This window comes from Gigantopelta aegis, chromosome 10, assembly GCF_016097555.1.
Source record: "Gigantopelta aegis isolate Gae_Host chromosome 10, Gae_host_genome, whole genome shotgun sequence".
NCBI lineage: Eukaryota > Metazoa > Mollusca > Gastropoda > Neomphalida > Peltospiridae > Gigantopelta > Gigantopelta aegis.
This window is the reverse complement of record NC_054708.1, coordinates 66,309,159-66,334,793: the sequence shown is the minus strand read 5'-3', so window position 1 is coordinate 66,334,793 and position 25,635 is coordinate 66,309,159. Positions and strand designations below refer to the sequence as shown.

Sequence of the window (25,635 nt, the reverse complement as noted above, 5' to 3'; positions counted from 1 at the left end):
ATCCACACGCACACGGCAGTAGGTCTATAAACTAACAGTACAAAGAACTAGATCCAGTTGATACGCAACTACATGGAGACCTAACCTATTAACCTGTCAAAGCTGTGTTCTGGAACATAACTTACATGTATCTGTTGCTTTAAATGTATCGTTCTACCTAGCACACCACGACTGCTATATCAAAGGCTGTGGTGTGTGTGCTATCCTGTCCATGGGATGGTGCATATAAAAGATTCATTGCTACTGATGGAAAAATGTAGTGGGTTTCCTCTCTAAGACTATATGTCAAAATTACCAAATGTTTCACCTCCAATGGCCAGTGATTAATAAATCAACATGCTCTAGTGATGTTGTTAAACAAAACAAACCTCTTCCCCTTCTGTTACTCTAGACATGTGTGTCTAAATGAAAGCAGGTACCATAAAAATTTAATACCATTCTGAAAACTAAATCACTTAGTAAGTGTCTTTTATAATACAATCTACAACTTCGTCCTCAGGTTATGGTTGACTTGTTCTGTTCTTCCACCAGTCTAATATTACATAACACTACAAAGCTAACGACAGGGAACGGCAAACATGGTCTTTATTTAGATCATGTTAGATCATGTGCTTCACTTTGTAAACTGTATTACGAGTACTAGTAATCCTTCCATCACTTAATTTACAAGACTTGATGGGGCTACACATAATGTCAGTCGCCAGGTCAATACTTAACAAATTAAATACCATAATTAAAATTGTTATTAAAAGAAATTAAAGTTCAGAAGGCCTTAAATATGCGTTATCTAGAAAAATAAAGCAAAACGAAATCGAAAAACAAAAACCCACCTAAAAAGACCCAGAAAACCCCCCACAATATTTTCTAACAGCGAAGCGTTGTGGTGATGGAAAATGAGATGATGAAGGTATTGAATCTTTATCACGATTCAGGCAACAACTTAAGTAAATGCTGGTTTACTTTGACCCATCCTGCCATTTTAGTAGTGGGTTGATCAGTAAATGCTTTGATTTGTTTTGTTTTGCTTTGTGTGTGTGTGTGTGTGTGTGTGTTTTGTTTGTTTATTTGTTGTTGTTGTTGTTGTTGTTTTGTGTGTGTGTGTGTGTGTACTATAATGGTGTTTTTTTCTAATACCATTATACTAAGACGAAGAAGAAGAAAAAAACTACAATTTACTCAGGCATAAGCCAAGTAAATCAGAATTAGTTCGTTCTCAAAATAATTGTTCTTGTATTTATAAAGTTTTATTTATTAAAAAAAAAAAACACTCCGAAAGCAAAGCCAAACTTCCTTTCAAAGTGTGCTCACCTGACTGATGCAAGACTCTCGTGTTGCTGGCACTTGCAGCTTCATCTGAGTGTGCCCCATTCACGTGGACCACGTCAATCATTGACCTCATCGACAGAATCCCACTCAGGTCGACACCATCAGACTGGGGTCTGGTGGGAAGAATTCCGTTCATGCTGACGATCTTCTCATCTAGCGTGTGACTGCTCATCTCCGTATCGACGTCATCATCACTGGAGCTCACAATCCCACTGTCGGCCTCGTCATCAGCAGCATCATCGCCAGTCACTTCCCGCAGCAACTGCAGCATCGTCGTGTAGCCCTGTGAAAACTGTCTTAACGTCACAGACAAGTAGGTATCATCGTCCGTCAACCCTGCCATTTTTCTCAGTTCTGTGTCGTGAAACAAGGTCACCTTGTCGTATTCTATTCGTTTCTGCAGTGTCTTTATGAGGCTCGTTAAGTACTGGTTCTTAATGACGGGTTCCACCACCGTGTAGAGAGTCTTGTTTTTGATGACTCGGTTTTGCACATCTGACCTCGTGACCTGCATCAGTCGCTGGTGGCTAGCACAGATGGGAGCTTTACCAGAAGTCAAAGACGTGGATGTCGGATGCTTGGTGGTCAGACTGAGATGCTCCAGTTTCTGAATTGCGTATTTGTACTGGACAACCACTTTTTCAAACTCCACCTTCAGAGCATCATGAAGGTTCATGAACTTCCCACCCGAGGTGTCCACCATACCGTGCTTACCAAGTCTTTTGAGGCAATGATCGAGAACTTTTTTACGCTGGACAATATGATGTTTAAATTGTGGCTCAACAGTCATGACGATTCTGAGAATGGTCCGACAGGAAGGCAAGAACATATTACAATTCTTAGCACCTTTGATATTCATGTGGACCTCTTTAGCAAACAGACAGACTATTCGCGTAATGAGCTGCTCCGTGCACATTTGTTCTAGTGGAAAATTTGTAGTGCATGTCTGAAACACTTTCAAATAGAGAGCTTCAAGAATGCACAGACTCTGTGGAAGGGATTCGTGGAGGACTTCGATTGGAACCTCTGAGAGAATCGCCTCGACTGCCAGTTCATTGAGTTTACGAACTAGTGCTGCACATTCTTCATATTTCTTGTTCTCAAACAGTAGCGCAATTTTGCGTAAAGCGAAGTTTGGTGTAATGTCAATAGTATCCATGATTAGCGAGTCGTCGGAAAAGGCGTCAGCCCACGTGACGTTACGCCAAACTTTCTGGACGCGTTGACGGGGCACCCGCTCTGGCCGCAGTCTGTCCATTCGGTGCTTGAACAGAAAGCGCTGTAAGAAAGAACAGATTGTGTAAATACATAATTATACTGAACATTACATACCAGCTGCAACGTTTCAACATGGATGGGGTTATTTCTAGGGCCTCCGCGAGTCTACAATATTGGACTCGATTCTCAAGGGTAAAACTCGACCCGGACCCGAGTACCCGACATCTACAGTAGATGGTGATGAGACTAAGGAATAACATAAAATAGCATCGTGCGAGCCCTGAACATGGATGCCAAATCATGTCATTGTATTGCATTTCCCACATTCGAACTGAATGAATAAGACAGTTTAATGATATCTCAGTACAATTTAAAACTACTGCTATTTAGTGTCTAGCATATAGTTATTGCGACACTTGGTATAGATAGTGATATAAATAATAATAATAATAAAAAGAAATTAAAAAAACAAAATACGTTGCTGTCGACACATAGGCTACTTCTGCCAAGAGATATATGTGCACTTTCACACAGACATGATTACACATGATCGTCGATATATATGTTTGGAAAACAACAATCAGGGGCCGAATTTACAAAGCTCGCTTAGGCCCTGCTCACAACAAAGCATTCTCTTTGCAAGTCTTTAAAGGGACATTCCTGAGTTTGCTGCAATGTTTCAGATGTTATCGACTAAAAGAGACTTTTTGACGACTGTAATTACATATCGAATATATTTTTGTGCATAAATTATTAGTGGCTGTATATTAAACGTGTTTCTGGTCGTTTTAATATTTGTACTAGGTTAAATTTCATTTTATTTCCTAAAAAAGATTTTTTCGTACGTACGAAATTATTTGAAGACAAAATCCAGTTTGGGCTTCTTACAAATATTAAGACGACAAGAAACACATTGAATATACAGAAACTGATACTCTAAACAAAAAAATATATTTAATATGTAAATTTAATCGTAGAAATATTTTATTAGTCGGAAACATCTTACAATGCAGAAAACTCGGGAATGTCCCTTTAAGTATTGCACTGCGCGATCGGAAAATTGCGAGAGTTTAGTAAATTAGGCCCAGGGCCCCGTTCCATGAAGCGATCTTAGCCCTAAGATTACCTTTAGGCGCATAGCTACCCTATGCACTTAAGTTGATCTTAGGGATAAGATCGCTTCGTGAATTAGGCCCTGGTCAGTTCGAAGACCCATCGCATATCTAGTGATTGGTTTACCGCGTGGCCCAATACTTTGGGTTCTGGCTACAGATTTTAGAAGATTTCCTAAAATTATCGTTAAATTATGACGTCACTACGATACGACATTCGCCATAATATAGCCTACGATATCTTGACGTTAAGATAGCTTCGAAAATATGGGTCCTGGACAGCATTCCAAATCCCAAGACGATCACCTTACTCGGATCTTATTATTTGCTAATATATCAGACATATTCCTTGACTACCACTTAATCGAAAAGTACGATTTTCATAAACTTAGAAATATTTTAAACAAAAAACAATTTATCCCTTTTTTTCTACCAATAATATAAAATAAAATTCACCTCAAAGTACACATACTTGTAAGTTACTAGAATAACAAGTACTAACCTACCTGGGGTTAAGTCAGTGGTTGTATGTGATTCACGGTATTAGTGACTCGGTAATGTACCACGTTAATAGCTCTATGACCCAGCAGTAAACTCAGCAGTAGGCATAACAATAGACCGTTCGTTAAGACCTAACAGAGCATGAATTACAAATCCAATCTTGAGGTCCCCATCCACTGCACACAGGTGGAGCAGAACCAGGGCGATATGCAGATGAATAGAGATTAACACAGGGAGAATCAGACACTATGGAATTGTTTTGTTTATCGACACCACTAGAGCACATTGATTTACTAATCATCCGTTAAGATACCAGTCAAGGAGCACTGGTTGTCACGTGAGTCCCATCAAGATTAGCACAGGGAGAAACAAGACAGTGGAATACTATTAAAGTTTGTTTTGTTTAACGACACCACTAGAACACATTGATTTACAAATCATCGGCGTACGGTGTAGACAATTAACATGAGAATTGTTAGTAGTCTTAGGATCCACTTTCTTTCTTTAACTTATTTTCGTGCTTATAACCATTTAAGGTTCAAGCACGCTGTCCCGGACACACACCTCAGCTTAGTGGGCGGCCTGTCGAGGACAGTGCGTTAGTTGCTAGTGGTTTGTTGTTAGTAGGAGAGAAGAGGTTGTAGTGGTTTTACACCTACCAATTGAATCATTAAAATTCGCTCTGGGTGGGAGCCGGTACCGGGCTGCGAACCTAGTACCTACCAGGCTTATGTCTGATGGCTTAACCACTACACCACCGAGGCCGGTTATGATGCACCGGTAGCCACCCTGTTATATACATATCTATGCTGTCCAATGAATTGTGTGTTACGCTGTTACCAAAGGGTATAGTTCAAAGTCGTCTCTTGGTACATTTGGCTGCTAATTATAGATCAGTCCGGTACATCTGACTCGGTTGACGGACTAATTACAGATACATTAATAAATTTGTATTAAGATTTTAGAAGATGAGTAAGGTGGTCTCAATAGACAGCTTAGTGGCAGTTTGAACTGTATTTATAAAGTTTAAAGTTGTTGTCATTAGAGCACATTGATTTATTAATGATCGACTATTGGATGCCAAACATTTGGTAATTATGACTGTTTTAGAGAGGAAATCAGCAACATTTTGTTTCAAGGGATAATTTATATGCACCATCCCACAGACAGGATAGTACATACCACAGACTTTGATATACCAATTGTGGTGCACTGGTTGGGACGGGGGGAAAACTCAATCAGAGATTATAGGAATCAGAGATTGGGGTACATAGAGGTGATTTGATACAGCAATGCAGGAACTTCGGGCGAGCGTTCTACCGACTGAGCTAGATCCGGCCCTCCAGGGGTATACTGACATCTCGAAATATGTAGAAGAACACAAAGAAGAACCCAGTCGGTGGGCCCATTGGGCTATTTCTCGCTCCAGCCAGTGCGCCACGACTGGTATACCAAAGGCCGTGGTATGTGCTATTATGTCTGTGGAATGGTGCACATAAAAGATTCCTTCGTACTATGAAAAAATGTAGCAAGTTTTCTAAGACTATATGTCAAAATTAAGAAATATTTGATATCCATTAGCTGATTATTAATAAATTAATGTACTCTAGTGGTGTCGTTAAATGAAACACACTAACTTTATCAAAGAAGAACGCAAAGAGGAACGTGCAGATATACGTGAAGCACAGAAATACTGAAAACCCCCAGAGATATACAAAGAGTAACTCAGACACGCATAGGTCCTAGATGGAAGGAAGGAAATGATTTATTTAACGACGCACTCAACACATTTAATTACGGTTATATGGCGTCGGACATATGGTTAAGGACCACACAGATATTGAGAGAGGAAACCCGCTGTCGCCACTTCATGGGATACTCTTTACGATTAGCAGCAAGGGATCTTTTATATGCACCATACCAGAGACAGGATAGCAGATACCACGGTCTTTGATATACCAGTCGTAGTGCACTGGGTATAACGAAAAATAGCCCAATGGGCCCACCGACGGGGATCCAAACCGACCGCGCATCAAATGAACGCTTTACCACCGGGCTACGTCCCGTCCAGGTCCTAGATAGAGGAACACTAAATGAACACAGAAACACAAGAAAGAAACACGCCGAGGAAGATATAAAAATACAGTAAACTACGAATATAACCACAAAAGGGTGTTAGAAATCACATCAGGCGTAATGCAACGTTGGAGTATTTGTTTTGTTGATAGTGAGGGAAGTACTTCCAACAGAAAGGATAAAATTGGCAATTTGTAGGGTGCATCCCGGGATTGGTCTTTATAATTGAAATAATTTTTATGGTCATACTAATGTTCTGACAGACAGTCTAATCCAGAGTAAATCGGTTTGTGCAAACCGATTAGATCCGATGATTGACGATGGAATTTCAACCGACTGTCAAAACTAGTGGTAAATATGTCATATATTGTACAACATATTTGTTGAATCTTTCATGTAAAATGATAAAATAGATTATAAGATGTGTACGTAAGTGAATTAAACCTACTGCCCCAATTCGCAAGGCATCTGACAGTCAATTAACTATTCCGCCAACTGGTATAAATGTGGTCGTATTTAGGTTAAAATAACCGAGATGGCTGTGAGAATGGAAACTGGTCATGTTCAACAGCCGTTTTCACCAAACGTTTGCTAAGTATTTTGACTGGTTCGCAAATTAGCCATTCGGTTTAACGTGTAGCATAAAAATCCCAAGCGTGTTCAGAAGAACGAGCGATCGCGGTTGCTCGCTAGACTGGGGTTTTTTCCAGCCTAACGTTATATCAGGTGATGTGACAGAAGACGATAGTACCAGTCAAACTGTTCACGAGCGCCCGACCTCCTGATTACGCCAAAGTGTAGCAAGCGTTAGCGACAAACTGTTGACTGAACACATCCAAATCATAAACTCACGTCTATTCTTTTGTCCAATTCTTATTTTATAAATGTCTTCATATTCAATATTTATTTTTCGATGCCAAATTAATTCTTCTAGGAGAAAATAATATTACAACAACTGACGACATTTGTGATCTGTTTCACCTGCGTGTGCTGTAACCTCACCGTGGTGCAGGGGTGTAACATTCTCTTTGAGAATGGCCAATACAGCACAAAATTGAAGTTTTGAGTAAAATTCAGTATCCGTAAAATTCTGTGATATTTGTATTTTTGCACAGTTCTTTACACTGTTTTTGTTTGGGTCTTGAATTTTTATATTGATGTTGATCATCACTTTATTTATTTGCATTACCATGGTTTGACACCCAATAGCCGATGTATTTTTCGTGCTGGGGTGTCGTTAAACATTCATTCATTCATTGTGATCTGTTTCTGGTCTAATATTAAATTTATATCCAGGGCTTCAAACCCAAAACGCAGATTTATTAAAATGTGTACGGTTCAGAATTGTCACTTGTGTCAAGCAAGCTGGTATCACGAATGGATTTATGGCGTTGGAGGCGTACCACCACACCCCAATGTTTTTTTAAAACTTATTTTTATAGGACACAAGAATGCACTCACGTTGGTGAAATCCGAAATCCGCCCCTGACTGCTGACAAACGGACGAGCTAATCGGACAATTGCTTCGATGACCCTCCACCAGTGTTTAACGACAGAACTAGAGCACATTGATTGAGTAATAATCGCGGTTATTGGATGTCAATCATCTGGTAAATCTTACATGTAGTCTCCAGAGGAAGCCCGATACATTTTCCCATTAGCAACAAAATACGTTTATATGCATTTTCATATACACATAATAGCACATACCATGACCTATCAAATGTCAGTCGAGGGGAGCCGATTGGGACGGGGGAAATTCAATGAAAGAATGGGTCCACCAAGGGGGGTCGATCATACGGTCAAGCAACCTCAAGCGAGCGCTCTGTTGACTGGGCTAGATCCTGCCAGCTCCTAAAAGTGTTCAAACGTTTTGTGTCTATTTGTGAAAGAAGTTAATTGGAGAAAACTGGAGGTGACCGGAACAGGAAGGAGGACTCGTCGGAAGAAGTTCAGGCTATCCCATGGCTCTTGTGATGTTCGAACCAGACTACTATCCTTAGGGGAATATGCATTTGTTTGAGGTCAGGTGAAGTAGAAACGAAAATGGCTTTTAATTCGGCGAAATTTTGCCCGGGGAGACAAAAAGCCTAAGGCCACACTTGATCTCTTTATTGTTAGGTCTACATGTTTGATACACGTAATCCTCTCTTATGATAAAGATAACTGTTACAGGCAAGATACCTGTTTAACAGGGTCATGTGGCTAGCAAATTAATCGTGTTACCGGCCTCGGTGGTGTCGGCACACATCGAAGTTCTGGGAGGACCGCGCCTCTAGCGCCCCCTGGAATCCGCGCTAGCGTGGTTTATTTGTGCAGATAACCAGTTTAGGTGGCGTCGGGGTTAAGTCATCGGACATAAGGCCTGTAGGTACAGGGTTCGCAGCCCAGTACCGGCTCCCACCTAGAGCGAGTTTTAACGACTCAATGAGTAAGACCACTATATTCTCTTCTCTCTCACTAAGCACTAACAACTAACAACTAACTCACTGTCCTGGACAGACAGTCAACTAACTGAGGTGAGTGCCCAGGACAGTGTGCTTTAACCTTAAATGGATATAAGCACGGAAATAAGTTGAAATGAAAATGAAAAAATCGTGTTACATTGACGGAAATACATTCTCCATTCGTGAAATAAAAAGATGTTTGGATAATTAAAGTAACAACATTTTATCACAATCAAAAAAACCCACCTGCTCACGTATTAATTAGTACGTGAAAATAACTTGTATCCCTATCAATAGGCGTATGCGACAAGTGTCGGGGGAGGGGTGTTTAGTGGCGTAGCGTGGGTTGCCAGCGCCCGGGGCAAGGCAAGTATTGCGCCTCCTAACCTGTGGACCGTTAGTACTCCCTGAGTCCCTTCCACCAGTCCAGAATTTTGCGCCCAGGGCAACCGCACCGGTGGCCCCGCCCACACTACGCCACTGGGGGGCTGGGGTTACCGTAGTCCCCCACCCGCCATCACTAGGTAACCGAGTACTTCTTTGAGCACACTGAACGTTGTTTGGAGCAAATCTGTCATTATGCTGTATTCTTGGGGATGGGGGTATTGCTGGAGGTGGGTTACGTGCTTGCTAGCTAGCTACAACGTACGTGACTGGTTTCTCTAAGTTCCTGCCAGCTAGTTATAACGTACGTGACTGCTTTCTCTCAGTTCCTGCCAGCTAGCTACAACGTACGTGACTGCTTTCTCCGTTTTCTCCGAGTTTCTACCAGCTAGCTACAACGTACGTGACTGCTTTCTCCGAGTTCCTGCCAGCTAGCTACAACGTATTTGACTGCTTTCTCCAAGTTCCTGCCAGCTAGCTACAACGTACGTGACTGCTTTCTCTAAGTTGGTAATTCTGACATATAGTCTTAGAGAGGAAATCCACTACATTGTTCCATTAGTAGCAAGGGGTCCTTTATATGCACCATTCAACAGACAGGATAACGCATACTACAGCCTTTGATATACCAGTCGTGGTGCACTAGCGGGAACGAGAAATAGCCTAATGAGTCCACCGACGGCAATCGATCCCAAACCAACCCATCAAGCGAGCGCGTTACCACTGGACTACGTCCCGCCCCTTAATTGTATCATGAAAACATAAATATAATAAATATCTATTCGCCTTTCTCTTGTTCAATATATTAAAGGCGCATACCCTAGTTTCAACCGGTAAAAATGGACACTAAGTTTGGTTACCTGTAGCACATTAGAATAACGTTATAAGAGAGTGAAACAAGAGTTTGTGAATTTGAAACGGTGAAATACCATTGAAAATAGACTAAAATTCGACTCCATAACTGTTACTTCTCAGACGCACGTGTTTTTAAATATATATATATTTTTTTAATGCATTTTGTGGTGTTAGAGACATCAGGATGACGAGAAAAACGTCGGTTGTATGGAAATGGATAATCTAAACAATAAAATACAAGTAAAGTTTGATTTCAGTGATCATAAACGGCTCTAATAGTGGGGGAAATATGCCTTAGTGTTTACAAATTACGGTCTGTCCCTTTAATTGATAAATATAAACCAGTCAACTTCATAAAATGGCATACACTAAGAAGGCAGTAAGGTAACTTGTTTTTCAGACGTATCGTTTGTGGCATCAAAGTTTTGAGTAGATTTGAGTCATCATAACGTATAAAGTTAATTGTGGATGGAAGGACTTTACTTTGGCACTGTCACTAACCCTAACTCTATTTATTATAACTATTTATAATGTTCTTTATACGTAACAGTGCTAAAGGAAAGTCCTACCAAACGTTACTTTACAATAACAATAACAATATAATAATAATATCAATTCTCTCAACATAATAGAATTATCTCGGGGTTTTCCCGGCCCTAACATGTTTTAAATTAAAGCTAAACACAGACCCATATAAACCAAGGGGCGTGGCGAGAGGGTGGACACCCAACCACCCCCAGCACCCACTGGATCAAAATTTATATTTTCGTCTTACTACATATACAAAACAAAAACAAAAAAACCTAACCCACCGGAAAACAGTCATTCAAAACCAAAGATTCACTGGCGTTACCGAGGGTAGGGGTGCTGCTCAATTACGGCTATGCTCCCACCCCCTCCCAATCACACCTCTTTTTTTACCCTCCACCACCTTTCATATTTGCCTGCCGTCTCGTAACATGTGTTAAATATATTTATAAACAGTGTGGTTGCTCCCCATTATACAAATCATGGCTATACCATTGTAAAGATTAAGATTTCTTGTATTCACCCAACAACTCACTAACTTTCGATGTCGTTAAATGGATTTAAAATAACGGAATATGGAGGGAAAAAATCATTGATTTTCTTCTTTTTATGATTTTTCTTCTTTATTTATTTTTATTTTTATTATTATTTATTTTTATTATTATTTATTTATTTATTCATTCATTTAATTTATTAATTTATTTAATTTACTTATTTATTTGTAAAAAACAAAAACAATTTACTAAAATTGTGTATTTTCTGTCGTTAATTTAACGTTCGATAAGGAAATACGAATCCGAATGTAATTCTATACTTCCATGAGTCAGAATGGTAAATTACTGAGTGTATTTCACATCTTACCTGCATTTTACAGGAGTTGGGGCGAGGTACGTCCATGTTTGCAATCAGCCGACACGAGGCCTAAACGCGAAATGTTTATTGTTGCTTACGACGTGTTAATAAAGATAAGACTTTGATTGAGAAGAAGCTTATTGTCTCGTTCCGCGCGACCACCCAAGCGGAACAGACGTCGTGCTCGTTCAAGCGTGTACCGGTTAGAACAAGGAATGGCTTTTAAAACAAGCAACCAGGCGCGAATGCGTGAAACGGGGGTGGGGGTCGGCGATATTACCCTCCTGATCAAACTTCAAAGTGAATTTTCTTTTGTATAAATATATTTTCCTTGGTAGCATAACTTGACCTCCCCTCCCCCCACCCCTAGAAACGTCGCTCGCTACTATCTATACCCACCTGTATACTTATCTGGACACGCGCCTGCAACCCCTCCCCCATACACTCGCACACTTTCTCCCTAATTAAAGATACAAGCGCGCGCGCTATTTTCACGACGTGTCTTTAACACCATCATCACCACCACTACCAACAACACCCCCCCCCCCCCCCCCCCCAAAAAAAAAAGAAAGAAAAAAACCCCCACAAAAACAAAACAAACAACAGCAACAACACAAAAACAACAAACACAAAAACAAAACAAAACGAACGGACGGGCGAACAAAGAAAACAAAACTACGCAAAAATCAAGAGGTAGGTGTATGGGGGGGGGGGGGGGGGGGGGCGCTATCGCATCATAGGCCACACTACCGAAGTCAGCAATGGGTCTTTTTATATCATCTTTCACATTCTTGAGGTACTGTTTAGGACGGGAAAAACTTGATACTATTCATGGTGGTGGAACTTGCGACGTATCGCACTTCAGTCGAGTGCTTTTCCAATGAGCTACATGCCGCACCCGACAACAGAAAGTTGACCGGATGAACCTTGTCACGTGGATACGAACTACCGTCCATGCAGGTGTTTATTTCAGATTATATATATCATAAACATATTGTAGTTTGAATGAAAGCAGAAAATAATCGGGCAATTATTTTCAGCTTATCCTTGTAAAAGATTACGTAAACTCCAAAAAATAAACGTCAATGAACCTTTAGGAGATCCTCTTTGTAATTGAGAAGAAACCTCACGTTAATCTTTATTTAAAAGTTTTGGTTAACGTGTAAAAATAATGTTCAAATGTTTAACATTATAGGCTAATTAAAATCCGAAACACTTTTTCTGTCTTGTTACTATAAAACATCGGAATTGTCTCAACTAACATGAACTATAATAAAATTTAATGATAACACCAAGACCGGCCTCGGTGGCGTCGTGGTAGGCCATCGGTCTACAGGCTGGTAGGTACTGGGTTCGAATTTTTAATCCAGATACCGACTCCAAACCCTGAGTGAGTGCTACGCAAGGCTCAATGGGTAGGTGCAAACCACTTGCACCGACCAGTGATCCATAACTTGTTCAACAAAGGCCATGGTTTTTGCTATCCTGCCTGTGGGAAGCGCAAATAAAAGATCCCTTGCTGCTAATCGGAAGAGTAGCCCATGTAGTGGCGACAACGGGTTTCCTCTCAAAATCTGTGTGGTCCTTAACCATATGTCTGACGCCATATAACCGTAAATAAAATGTGTTGAGTGCGTCGTTAAATAAAACATTTCTTTCTTTGATAACACTAAGCTGCCTTTTAAGAAATAAGTACTTGGTATATGAGATATAAATTGTTTTATTTAATATTAAACATTTTAAACACACATACATACGCACGCACGCACGCGCGCAAAACAACCCGCAAACATTAAAAACATAATCAGGTTACTACGTTTTGATATCGTGGTTATTTGGCGAGGTTCGATAACGGTGTAACAAACGAGCTGAAGTTTGCCTGTTACACCGTTATTTAAATCTCGCCAAATAATAATCGTGGTTATTTCGCGAGTTTTAGATAATCGTTTAACAGGCGAGCTTCAGCGAGCTTGTTACACCGTTATCGAACCGAGCCAAATAACCACAATATCAAAACGTAGCAACCTGATTTTTTTTTGTTATCATGCAACCCTTTCACGTTATATAGAGAATAATAGACGAGTGGCCGTTAGCTACCATTTATCTTACAACTCGTTGTTTTAAAATGTACCTAGCGAGCGAAAGAGAGTTTGATACGTTTTTAAACAACGAGTTGTAAGATAAATGGTATCTAACGGACACGAATGTATTATTCTGTTTCTTACATATCCTCACAAACCAGGTTTTAAACGAATTTTAACACATTTTTTAACTAAACGTTATTTACAGCCTTTGCACTAGCTAACTTATGCGTCACAGACAAATGATTGCCAGGTTTAACTATGCATCACAGCGTAATTGATTTGGACCGTGCAGTTTTTTTTCATTGTATGTATTGCATTGGTGATCTGGTTATCAGGTAGCAGCAGCCAGTCGTATGTTTTGAAATTGTTAGCACACGTACATATGTAAACAAGTATGTGTTATTAAAATAACGAATGATTATCTCACCAACAGGTGTGTAAGAATATTTTTGCCATACATCCAATGAAAAAATAGCACTTAATGGAACGAGGGAAAACCCAATCAGTTGAATGAATCTACAGATTAAGATTTTGTGTTCCCAAGGTTTGTACCTGCAACTTATCCTCCTTCAGGAGTATTGTGCAACATTTATTTTAGAGGCGGTGCATTCGCAGAACATTTGCACGTTATGGCACACACGTTATGCACGTGGAATTTAATGAATATATGATATTAATAACCATATATAACTTCCGGTACAATAATTCCAGAAACCCCCACATGTACGCACACACACGCGCACACACGCATACACGCATATACACACCGACAGATGCACGCACGCGCATTCACACATACATTTATAAGCACTATCACCACCACCACCCCTATAACTCGCCGTCTTGTAGAAAACGTTATTTCTCGAGACATAGTATGCTGATTTCCGATAGAATGTCAAAATGGAAGGAGCACGTATCCGAATAAATACTATTGTACTGACTTGGGCAACTAAACTTTTACCAGCCCACGTTTAAACCTTTACACGACATACTCATCTATGCCCCACCAGTAAATTTGAAGACAAGCATTTAATTATGTATGATGGTCGGCCATGAAGTAAAACAAATGATACAATTGTCCGGTAAATGCTGTATTTCCAAACAGTAACAATTATAATATGTAGACATGGCATTGTACAGTAACCATTATTTTACCAATGGAGCACATCTGGAAGTAGTCAAACACGTGTTACACTTACAATAATATTCTTGGCAATGCGCTTTTTTGTAGGCACCCATTTCTAAAATATAAGTTATACCATACTGAATTAATAGCATTTGTTCTACGGAAATTCACAGTACCGTATATTTTAGCACCGAAATACAGAAGAAAACGATTGCCCACAGAAGTGTGTACCGCTAATAATATAAGCCTTTTGTGGCACTAAAATGGCTCCTTTGTATCATCAAGCAACATCCACTGAGGGGATTCGAACCATCGATCCAACATGTGAGACTCAAGCGTTCTAACAACAGAGCTAACAGAGACATTCCCACTACAACAACTGTAAAATAAAATATATAAAATAAGTGACGTAGCTAGCACACTAAATTCGAGTGTTTTTCTTTGTTATATTATTTCTTATAAGGCTGATTTATTTTTTAAAATATAAAAATATTTGTCAGTGTAGTGGTTTATTTCACTATAAAGAGATGACTTTGGATTGTCGTTTATGAGATTTCATGTAGGCGCGATAACGGCTATCAAGCCAAGCAGAGTTGTTGCCCCTAAAGCTGTTTCCTAACAAGACGCGAGCGGTTTTGTTTTTGGAAACCATTGATTTCAATTGTTGTATCCTAACCGACGCGTCCGATGCGACAAACTGATGTAGTCGAGCGCGCGACGTAGTACCGACAGGAATTGTTTCTATTTTTCTCTCGCGACAAACATTTTAACCAATCAGACAAGTTTTACTTGGCGATTTCAAAATTGGACACTGTCGTAATGGTCGCGTTTGTTTAGGATATACATATTATTGCATCGCTCGCGTCGCCAGCATCGCTCGCGTTCGGTTAGGATACAGCTTTACAACACATACTGGACGACTATTGATAACAACAATACGAGTGGATATGAAATATGAGACAGAGCTCACAAGAAGGAAGGAAATGTTTTATTTAACGACGCACTCAACACCAGGGCCGTACCCTGACCAAAATCCATGGGGGGGGGGGGGGGGGGGGCACTAAATTTTATAAATAATTTTTAACATACTATAAAGATTAAACATTTCTATGCTATTACTGGAGATATATAAAAAAAAAAGGACAAGATTCTCGGGGGGGGAGCTGCCCCCTGCCCCCCCCCCCCCCCCGGAGGGTACGGCCCTGAACACTATTTACGGTTATATGGCGTCAGACATATGGTTAAGGACCACACAGATATTGAGAGAGGCTACTCTTTTCGATTAGTAGCCAGCGATCTTTTATATGCACCATCCCACAGGCATGATAATACATACCACGGCCTTTGATATACCAGTCGTAGTGTAATGGCAGGAGCGAGAAATAGCCCAATGGGCCAACCGACGGGAATCTATCCCAGGCCGACCGCGCATCAAGCGAACGCTTTACCACTGGGCTACGTACCGCTCCATAGCTCCCAAGAAATGCGCCTCATGTGTGTGACGTGTATCTAGGTCAACAAAATCCCTTTTGCACGGGCGTGTGGTTCGCGTTTTATGCGCAGAAGACGAATCACACATACGTTGATACATTTGTTCCCTCATCAAATTCCATGTAGTAAATGTACATGCAATTAACAGCTAAGCAATATACATGAAGTTAATGTGTTGAAGAACATTATGAAACAAAAATATAATTTCGTTATTCATAGATTTCTATGAAATCATAAATTCAAAGCAGGCATGTTTTTAACCATTGTAAATTCCTAAATCTACCTCGGTTTCATACAACACATGTATACAGTTTCCCTTGAATCAAATAGTCCAACATTTTCCTGTTAACACTAACTAATTAAAAGAAATGAACATGTATTTAAGAATACAATACTTACAAAGATTGTGTGTGTACTTCTGTTACCATACGTCGACGTGAGAAAACTGAATATCTCAACCTGGTTTTTGTTGACTACGTGTACGCAACACGTCCGTGAAACACGCGCCTCTCACACGTTTACAGAAATCTTAAACTCTACACATATTGCACTAAAACAAATGCTGTATATTATTCTAAGCTCAACAAACTGAGCAAACACCTAAATTAGGAATCCCTTTAAAATTGTACCCTCTCGCCTGTCGACGAAAAGCATGGTCTATTCTAAGTCGTTAAATAATGCACTGAAACCTCGAGATTGTAGCTTTTAGATACATTCATTTAAAGCGACACTCTCGAAGTTGCATAAAGAGTAAAATATAATTTTTTCTCTTAAAGTGTAAATAGTATACCTTGAATTAAATACCCCCACCCCCAAGAAAAAATACATCCCAATAATTGTATTTACTCCAATTAGTTTTTTCTTCGAATTTATATTATTGAAACAACCAATGAGGTTGACCTACATGTTAAGACGTGATGGTAGGCCTACATTATAGATTTGACAAACAACAAGCTGTTATTTTAAAAATATATTTTATATACTTTGTTTGCATCATCACTCCTGTCGGTGACGAACAATGAATTATTACTGTGCATAGTTCTGCGCTTCCTTTATTCTTTGTCAAGCGTGGATCGGGGGTTGGGGGTTGACGGGGGTGGAGGTGGAGCTACAGCTGCGCGTTTCAATGGTATTTCGCCATTTTCCGTTAAGTTACGTAAATTGCCGAAGACATAAAAACGCCAACATTCCTTTGACATGACGCCAACAATACTATGACGTTTTAATATGCATATTGATGTCAAAGCGATAGTACGTATATTCTTCTGAAATGTGCGAACAAAATCGCTTTTTGACATTTATAAGCATATTTATTTTAAATGTCTACTACAACTACCACCTAATGACGACATCTAACTACTGTGCTATTCAGACGCAATATTTTTAGGAAATGTTGAGTGGATACATATTAATAGAGGTAAGTATTTGTTTGTTTGTTTGTTTGTTTAATTATTTGTTTATCAGGACCGATGAAGTTGGGATGGTTTGTGTCTTTGGTCATTTCCGTGCTTATATCCACTTACGGTTTTAGCACGCTTTCCTGCGCCCCCCCCCCCCCCCCCCCCCCCCCGCTATCTGCACTGCCTATCCGGGACAGCGGATTAGCGGTTAGTTAGTGAGATAGAAATCGGTTGAGTAGTCTTACATCTACCCACTGAGTCGTTAAACTCGCTCTGTGTGGGAGCAGGTACCGGGATGCCAGGTCTCCCCCCCCCCCCCCCCCCCCCCCCCCCCCGCTCAAGCAAATTGTCCGCTTTCAGTACTAAAACATACAGGTTTATAAATATGGAGTTTCGGGTGGTGCAAAAACAAAATAGAAAAAGATCCACTTGGTTCATATTCGAACAATGCACCCCCCACCACCCCACCGCCCCCTCCGGTCCAGATAACGCTACGCCCCTGGATGCGAACACAGTAATTATTAGGCTTAACCACTAGACTGAGGCCGGTTGTGGGCATTTGCGTAGCCAGGACTTTACAATTGGGGTTGGGGGCTCAAATTGTGAGGAGACACCCACCCTGTCGTGTTATGGAGCAACAGGCGTGATTGGGAGGCATGGCCCTTATCCCCCCCCCCCCCCCTCACACACACACACACACGCACACACCTCCCGGCTATGCTAATGCATATCAATGAAGTCTACAACAAATGTTTGCGAGGTTAATTCAGTTGCGTTCAATTCAGTTTATTTGATCAATTTAACCTTAAGAACTGCCCTCGAGAGAGAGAGACTGCATGCGTGGATTATCCAAGAGGAAGTGTGTTGGGGGCGCAGTGATTAGCAGATGAATATAATGCATGTATTTGTTGTTAGATGGGAACATAATATACACAGTGGTCAGCTTGGTATTTCTGTGTAACATTTAACCCTACAGATAATACATGTTAGTGATATCTTGTTTTCTGTAGTGGGTGCCCTTTTTAAGTAGTGCACCCACTCCCTAGAAAATCGTACATCTCCTTCTGTCAGTTGTGACCATATACAGCAAGATATCGAGATATTTCAGTTAACACTATAACAAAATAGAAAAAATACTACCATCCCGACTCCCTTCCCTATCAAGAGCTTCACAGCCTTATTGTGAACCCTACTCCATTCCACGCTGGATCCGCTACTGGTAAGTGGTGATCTTTCTTCCAATTTTTCTTGATGAAGGTATTGAATCTTTATCACGATTCAGGCAACAACTTAAGCAAATGCTGGTTTGTTTTGACCCATCCTGCCATTTTAGTAGTGGGTTGGTCAGTAAATGCTTTGATTTGTTTTGTTTTGTGTGTGTGTGTATGTGTGTGTCTTTTTTGTTTTGTTTTGTTTTCTATACAACCCCGTTATACCCTCTTCTGACATCCGGTTGTTTTCGATTAATTCGGGCATAAATCAGTACGCCTATGTTTAATAGTAACGTTTTAACAACAATAAACTAATAACCAATAGTCTACATAATAATACGAGTATCATAATGGAAAGTTTGCTGTCAGTTTTGCTTTCATAACTATTCATCCAAGTTTCCAAATGTTTTGCAGTTGGTTATGAGGGTGACGGTCGGGGATGTTGGCATAAGCGTGCGAAACAGGGGGCAACCAAGTATTTCCATCATTGTATTCACAATATTAGTTGTAATTCATGTCAAAATGCGTAGAAGTCCGTTTGCAACCCTATATAGCTATTTGGCAGTAATACTAATATGAATACATGTTGCTATCCAGATTCGGGTATTTTTGTTTAATTCGGACACAAATCACTATGCCCCCCCCCCCCCCCCCAATGTTTTTTTTTTTAATGGTTGCCCGTGCATCTATGGCTGTGGGGAGAGAATTACTTCACCGAGGTGATTTATTTAGTAAATAGTGGAATATCAAATATAGGTAACGTTCTGCTTAAACTAGGCGTATATACTCGTAAATAACTTCCCGTGCTTTATATGGCGCCCAAATAGCGTGTCGAGGATTATGTTCGCCTTATATAACGCTTCGTTCGGTAATATTGATTTAAAAACCCCACATCCGAATCACACTTCACTGACTCGATGACATGTTTTGAGCTGTTTTCTATTCTAACTAGTCATACAATTCTATAGACATGCATATAGTAAAAATGTAACAGTGTATAAGCGACTTTGATCGGGGCCTGAGAAATGATCTCCATATTGTATACAATATTCATGTGCAGAGTGCATGTCATGTTAACAACAATAACTTTTGCTCTCTGGGGCTTTTTTCCCCGACGGTCTGTTTGTTTTGTTTGTACTTGTTTTTATGCTTATACCCAATTGAGGTTCAAGCACACTGTCCTTGACACACATCTCAGCTATCTGGGCTGTCTGTCCAAGTGAGAGATACGTCGGTGTAGTGGCCTTACGCCTATCCATTAAGTCGTTAAAACTCGCTCTGGGTGGCAGCCGGTACCGGGGTCCGAACCCAGTACCTATCAGCTTTATGTCCGATGGCTTCACCACAACACAACCGAAGCTGGTAATTTAGGATAGTGTTATAGTGTCAATATAATATTCGAGTTAAACAACAATCTTAATAGAATACTCGAGCATGAACTGCAATAGATACAGAATAAATATAAGCCTACGCCACTAACCTGTAAATGATAATAATTAGGTCAGGATTAACATAAAATAAATGTGCACTATAATACTACAGCCGATCAAACAATTAGCTGTACCAGTTAATAAACGGGATACAGAATATAATATTACAACAGGACTTATTTGTCAACAGCGATGAGCAAATGTGTTGACCAGACATCAGAAACTACTTAAACAGTTACAACATAAAGGTAGTCTTATGCAATAAAATCTCTAACAGGATAAACTGTATGAGAACAAACCATCAAATATGCACTTAAATTAATGCATAACCGACTTGAGTACCGTAAGTGTACCTATTGTACGTGACACGTCTCGCTGACAAATAAACACGGACCCATTTGTCTTGTTGTTGTCTTTAGTTCGTCTCTCGTTATCTCCCCAGCTACATGTCCGGAAAACCTAAATGGTACCGTTATAATATGAAAATTAGCAGCAAGGGATCTTTTATATGCACCATCCAACAGACAGGATAATACATACCACGGCCTTTGATATACCAGTCGTGGTGCACTGGCTTGCGATTTAGCTGGAGGCAGTAACCGTTGGAGGTTAATTTGATTTATTCTTTAAAATTGGATTGGATTGGATAACATTAACGTGCCTATATCCAATTAAGGTTGAAGCACGTCTCTCCCGGGCACAATCTCTGACTTCGATAGTGACTGGATCCGGGACAGAAGGGAGTGGGGTAGAGTTGGAAATGGGCACAATTTTAAAAATAGCAATTGGTTAAGAAGTTAATAGAATTTAAAAAATAAAATAAAAAGATAACAAGCCAAAAATAAAAAGGAATTGACTGCTCGGTCGAATATTTATATAATGTTGAGCATTTTAGGATAGTCCAAAGTTAAATAAGAGAAATAAGAGGATTGGACTATTTAATAATAATTTAAAAAATAAAGTAATTTTAAAGTCCGATCTATATGCCCACGTATGTGGCCTCGTTAAAGCCGTTGAGGAGCACAGCTTGCAGGGACAAGATGGGTTGCATCCCGTTAACAAAACCCCTAGATTGACAATCACCAGACGTTGAGGGTGTAGTGCTGTGCTGAATTACAAATATTGGGAAGCCGGATCCGTCTGAACGAGAGAGTATCAGACTCTGGTATAGCCCAGTCGTCATGGTTGGTATAGTGGTGCGGACGGGCCTGACTCCAGACGATACGAGATGGTATCAATATAAAACAAAGTAAAGTTTAGAAAGAAGTAGTAGGGGCCGACCCCGCTTCCTATTTCTTCTGAGAGTGGGGCGGTCAATCTTCCAGTGCTGCTTGGACAGGCTCGGATATGTGGAGACCAAACCCGAACAACCGTGGAGTTCTGCAGAATGGCCGTCATATGAGTCACGGAAAAACATGTCGACAAAAGTCAGCCGAAAATATGACGTGAAGGCAAGGAATTGTGTTAAAACAAAGAATCCAACCTAGTGGTACAGGCTATCGAAATGAGAAGCGTCCCAGCGTTCAATCAGTTCCAATGGCTGTATACATCCCATTTCGTTGACAGAAACAAAACAAAATGGAGGATTTCCAAAGTCGAGCACACGAAAGCACGTTCCACTTTGTACTGTAACACAAGCATGGTGCATTTCCTTTCGTGTTTACTCAGAATGGTATAATTACTGTGTGAGGAGGTTGTCGTTTCTGAAACAAGAGCAAATCTACTTCATCCTGAATACACAGCTTTGTAAAAAAAGTTAACGAGTTTCAAAATCTCCGAGTCTGAAACAGGTCAGTTTTTCCCGTTAGAATTAGCACTTGTGGTATTTTTCTAGAGATCTAGAGCTACCGGTCCTTCGTTAGTCTAAACAGCAAACATCGCTGTCCAATTGTGTTAAATATAGCAGTAGTGTCGAAGTTAATTTACATGTAAACACAAGACTAGTGGTCATAGCCTGATGATGGAGGCACGCAAAGCTCTCTGCTCCGACCCACTTTGTATTTGCTATGCATATAAAATATGTAAGAAAGCAATAAAAAGTTGCCTCGGTAGTGTCGTGGATAAGCCATCGGAAATAAGGCTGGTAGGTAATGGGTTCGCAGCCCGGTACCGGCTCCCAAGAGGCGACAGCGACTTTTAACGACTCGATGGGTAGGTGTAAGGCCACTACCCCGATTTCTCTCTCACTAACAACTAACAGACAGCCCAAGCAGAAATGAATTAATAAATGAATGAATGAATGTATAATGTGACCATCTAATAACATCTGTAGTATATCTGTGAGTTGGGTGTGCGTGGGAAGGGAGTTCATAGATGGATGGGTGGATTGGATGGATGGATGGATGTATAGAGGGATTGGCATGTGTGGATTGGTGGGTGGACGGAAGGTTCTATGAATGGACGAACGGACGGACTGATGGTGGGTGGGTGGGTTAATGAATGGATGGATCAGGGATTTATATAGATATTCTCTGAGTCAGAAGATAACCCCTCTCCCCACCCCCCACCCCCCCCCCCCCCCCCCCCAAAAAGGCACTGAAAATTCCCAATTTCTATGCTAAAAATTCCCACTATTTTTATTTAATACATTATGCCTGTTGTAAGAAATTATTTTACACTAGTTGTAAACAGCATCATTCACTGTCCTGAAAAAATGTCCCAAATATGATTTACTCGCGCTAATATTCCCAATCCCATCAGACCCTGGCAAAACATCCTAATGTTAACACTGAGACGCCAATTTATGCAATGAGTATAGATTTTCTCTGAATATTAGTACTTAATAAAAGCAAAAGTGTTAATAAAGCAAATAAGTAAGTTGATGTAAAGACCGCCTTTCTCGAAAACAAACTGATCTTAGTAAGAACAATGTTTTGACATGGGTAAGCAAAATAATTTGTGTTTATTTATAAACATTAGCTATTACTTGGAACGTATCTCACGCCTGCTTAGAAATGATATCTCAACTCTGTGGGAGTTTCAAAACAGGCACACACCCACAGATGCTCTTGGGTAAAAATAAACATGCCACCACAATTGGTTACTCAATATAAATAAATGGTTTAAGTATAAATCGTCGTTACGTACATATATTAGGACAGCTGGAATTCTGAAGCTTCAGTGGCAAACATTCTGGTCAAAAACTTACACAAGGGACCCCCTCTTTAAAGTGGCCACTAAAGAGAAATTGTGAGTTATCAGTTTGGGCAAATTGCATTAGGACGACACGTTAAATATATAGACACTGATAATCTAAACAAGAATCTCTATTTAGTAATAACTATAAAAACAAATTAGTCGTTAAAAGATATGCGCAAATAAAAAGTGAGGTGTTAATAGCGAATCTAACGTGAATTCCAACGACAAGATGAATCACTGCGAAATTAGCGGCTACATTATGTATGAAATGAGGTAATTATGAGTAACTAAAGACTGCAAGATGAAAGCCGCTGCATAAGTATTTATATTTTGAAAATTCAATGAGCTACTATTTCAGAATAGAAAAAAAAATAACAATAATAACCACCACCAACAAGCTAATCTTTTAAAACTTTTTATATACTATACGAAATTCACTGGTTAAAAAAAGGAGAATGCTGAGGGATCGACCCTATGACCTTTGGTACCTCGGATTAACCTAAACTAATACTTAATGGGGGCTAGACTCATCCCTTCCCTTTGGTTTACAATCAATGTATAATACTTTGTTAGTTCCCAGATCTATGACAAAAGATTTTCCTTTTGACGGGATTACAGCTTGCAGGTTTGGGCGGAAACATTTAAAAACTGCTCCGAGACTGCTCGATAGGACTAGCCAGTAGCCACACCCGCAACAAGGACAAACAAATAGTAATGACAATAAAGTCAAATGAGGAAGATTTTTTACTGGATTGATGCCTCGTTCAGATTTGCTTACGTATTAACATTTAACCGTATTTTAAATTAATACGTCTGTCGTACAAGCTGTCTTGTCACTGTTAGTACATCCATCGTAACACTTGGGTGGGTATCGCCTATAGGGTCTATTCTCGGTTAATCACGGCAACACATCTCATTGTGTTTGAGTGGTACAACCTATATATTATAGTCGGACTGACTGAATGTTGCGCTTACCTGTCCCAGAGGTGGACGACATCCTTGCGGTTCTTCACAAACTTTTCTGTGATGTCAATCTCTTTCTCGTGTTCACCAGGTACAATATTTACCTGGCCCAGGCAGGTGTGAAAAGTAGGTCAAAGGTCAAATGTCGATTGCTATTCCGAGGGGAGCAGTCGTTGGTTGTGATTATGGCCTAGACAGGGTCATGTGCAGGTTATAGATTCAATACCCCTTGATCTAAGCGATTTTTCTTTTTTCAATAGATTTTTTTGTGGTAGCATGAAAAAAAATGAAAAAAACCCAACAAAACAAAACAAAAACTTCGCTTACCACAGTATAATTAGTACAGACAACCTGCATAATTTCTACACAAGCATGCTATGGATTTTGTTTTGTGGAGTGGGGAGGGGCCGAAGACTTTTATATCCACCTTGGATTCTGTATTGTACTGGTAAACGTTTCGAAGTACGGTTTTAGAAACAGGGTAATTATTTAGAACTTTGTTTTGATGCACCGTAGTAACTATTTTGAGGAGTGAACTACTTCGCGATAACAGTCTAATAAATCACGTGATAGTATCACTAAATTCAGTTTAGTGGAAATTACGGTTTTATGAGGTTTCGGTTTCGAGACTTTTCAGTGTGCGTGCGTCAAAGTTACGGACTGAGACGTAATTAAGGACTGTTAATTAGCCTTACTGCATGACGTGTATCGACTACGACGTGTCTGGTCATTCTTTATCCTAACTACCAAACACTGAGGAAATCCGACCACACACGCTCACATCACACTCACATCACACGTGGTTGTCACGGCAATCTGGGTTTTAAAGGAAAGGAATATTGTTTTAACGACACCTCAGCACATTGTTAAACTACGGATAGTTTGATGACTTGCATATGGTTATTTTAACATTTTGGTCGACAGAAACAGAGAATCGAATGAATGAATGAATGAATGAATGGATGGATGGATGTTTAACGACACCCCAACACGAAAAATACATCGGCTATTTGGTGTCAAACAAATTAAAGATACTAGTCTGTGCTCCAGGAAAGGTAGATGCGTAAGGAAGCCCGTTTTCACCATATATACTAAACCTATCGATACAAACATTCATTTCTTCATTCATTCATATATAAATGTAGTTATTTCGTGTGTATACCAAATTAAGATCAAGCACACTGCACTGGGCACACACACCTCAGCAATCTAGACTATGTCCAGGACAGTGGGTTAGTGGTTATAGTTGTTAGTGGTTAAGGATAGAAACGTTTATGGCATGGCCTTACTCCTTACTACTGCTTAGTTAAACTCGCTCTGGGTGGGAGCCGGTACATGGAGGCGAACCCAGAACCTACCAGCCTTAAAAGTTAAAGTTTATTTGGTTAACGACACCACTAGAGAACATTGTTTTACGAATCATCAACTGTTGGATGTCAAACATTTGGTAATATTGACGTGTAGTCTTAGACGGGAAACCCGTACCCTTAAAT

General features: G+C 40.1%; 1 protein-coding gene across 2 annotated transcripts in view; it reads right to left on the bottom strand.

Annotated features, from left to right (window-relative positions):
* The window catches only part of LOC121383942, a 40,535-nt gene extending 16,266 nt beyond the window's left edge, over window positions 1-24,269 (bottom strand). Inside the window, exons 1-2 of one of the 2 annotated variants that reach the window (XM_041514049.1) lie at window positions 24,155-24,269; window positions 1,309-2,605 (exon numbers count right to left, since the gene is read on the bottom strand). In XM_041514049.1, the coding sequence (XP_041369983.1) occupies window positions 1,309-2,584 (1,276 nt within the window). In that variant the 5' untranslated portion in view covers window positions 2,585-2,605; window positions 24,155-24,269. Of the gene's footprint in view, window positions 1-1,308; window positions 2,606-16,399; window positions 16,498-24,154 lie in introns of those variants that run through there. The other variant, XM_041514050.1, reaches the window with a different exon arrangement.
* Window positions 24,270-25,635: the final 1,366 nt, after the last annotated feature.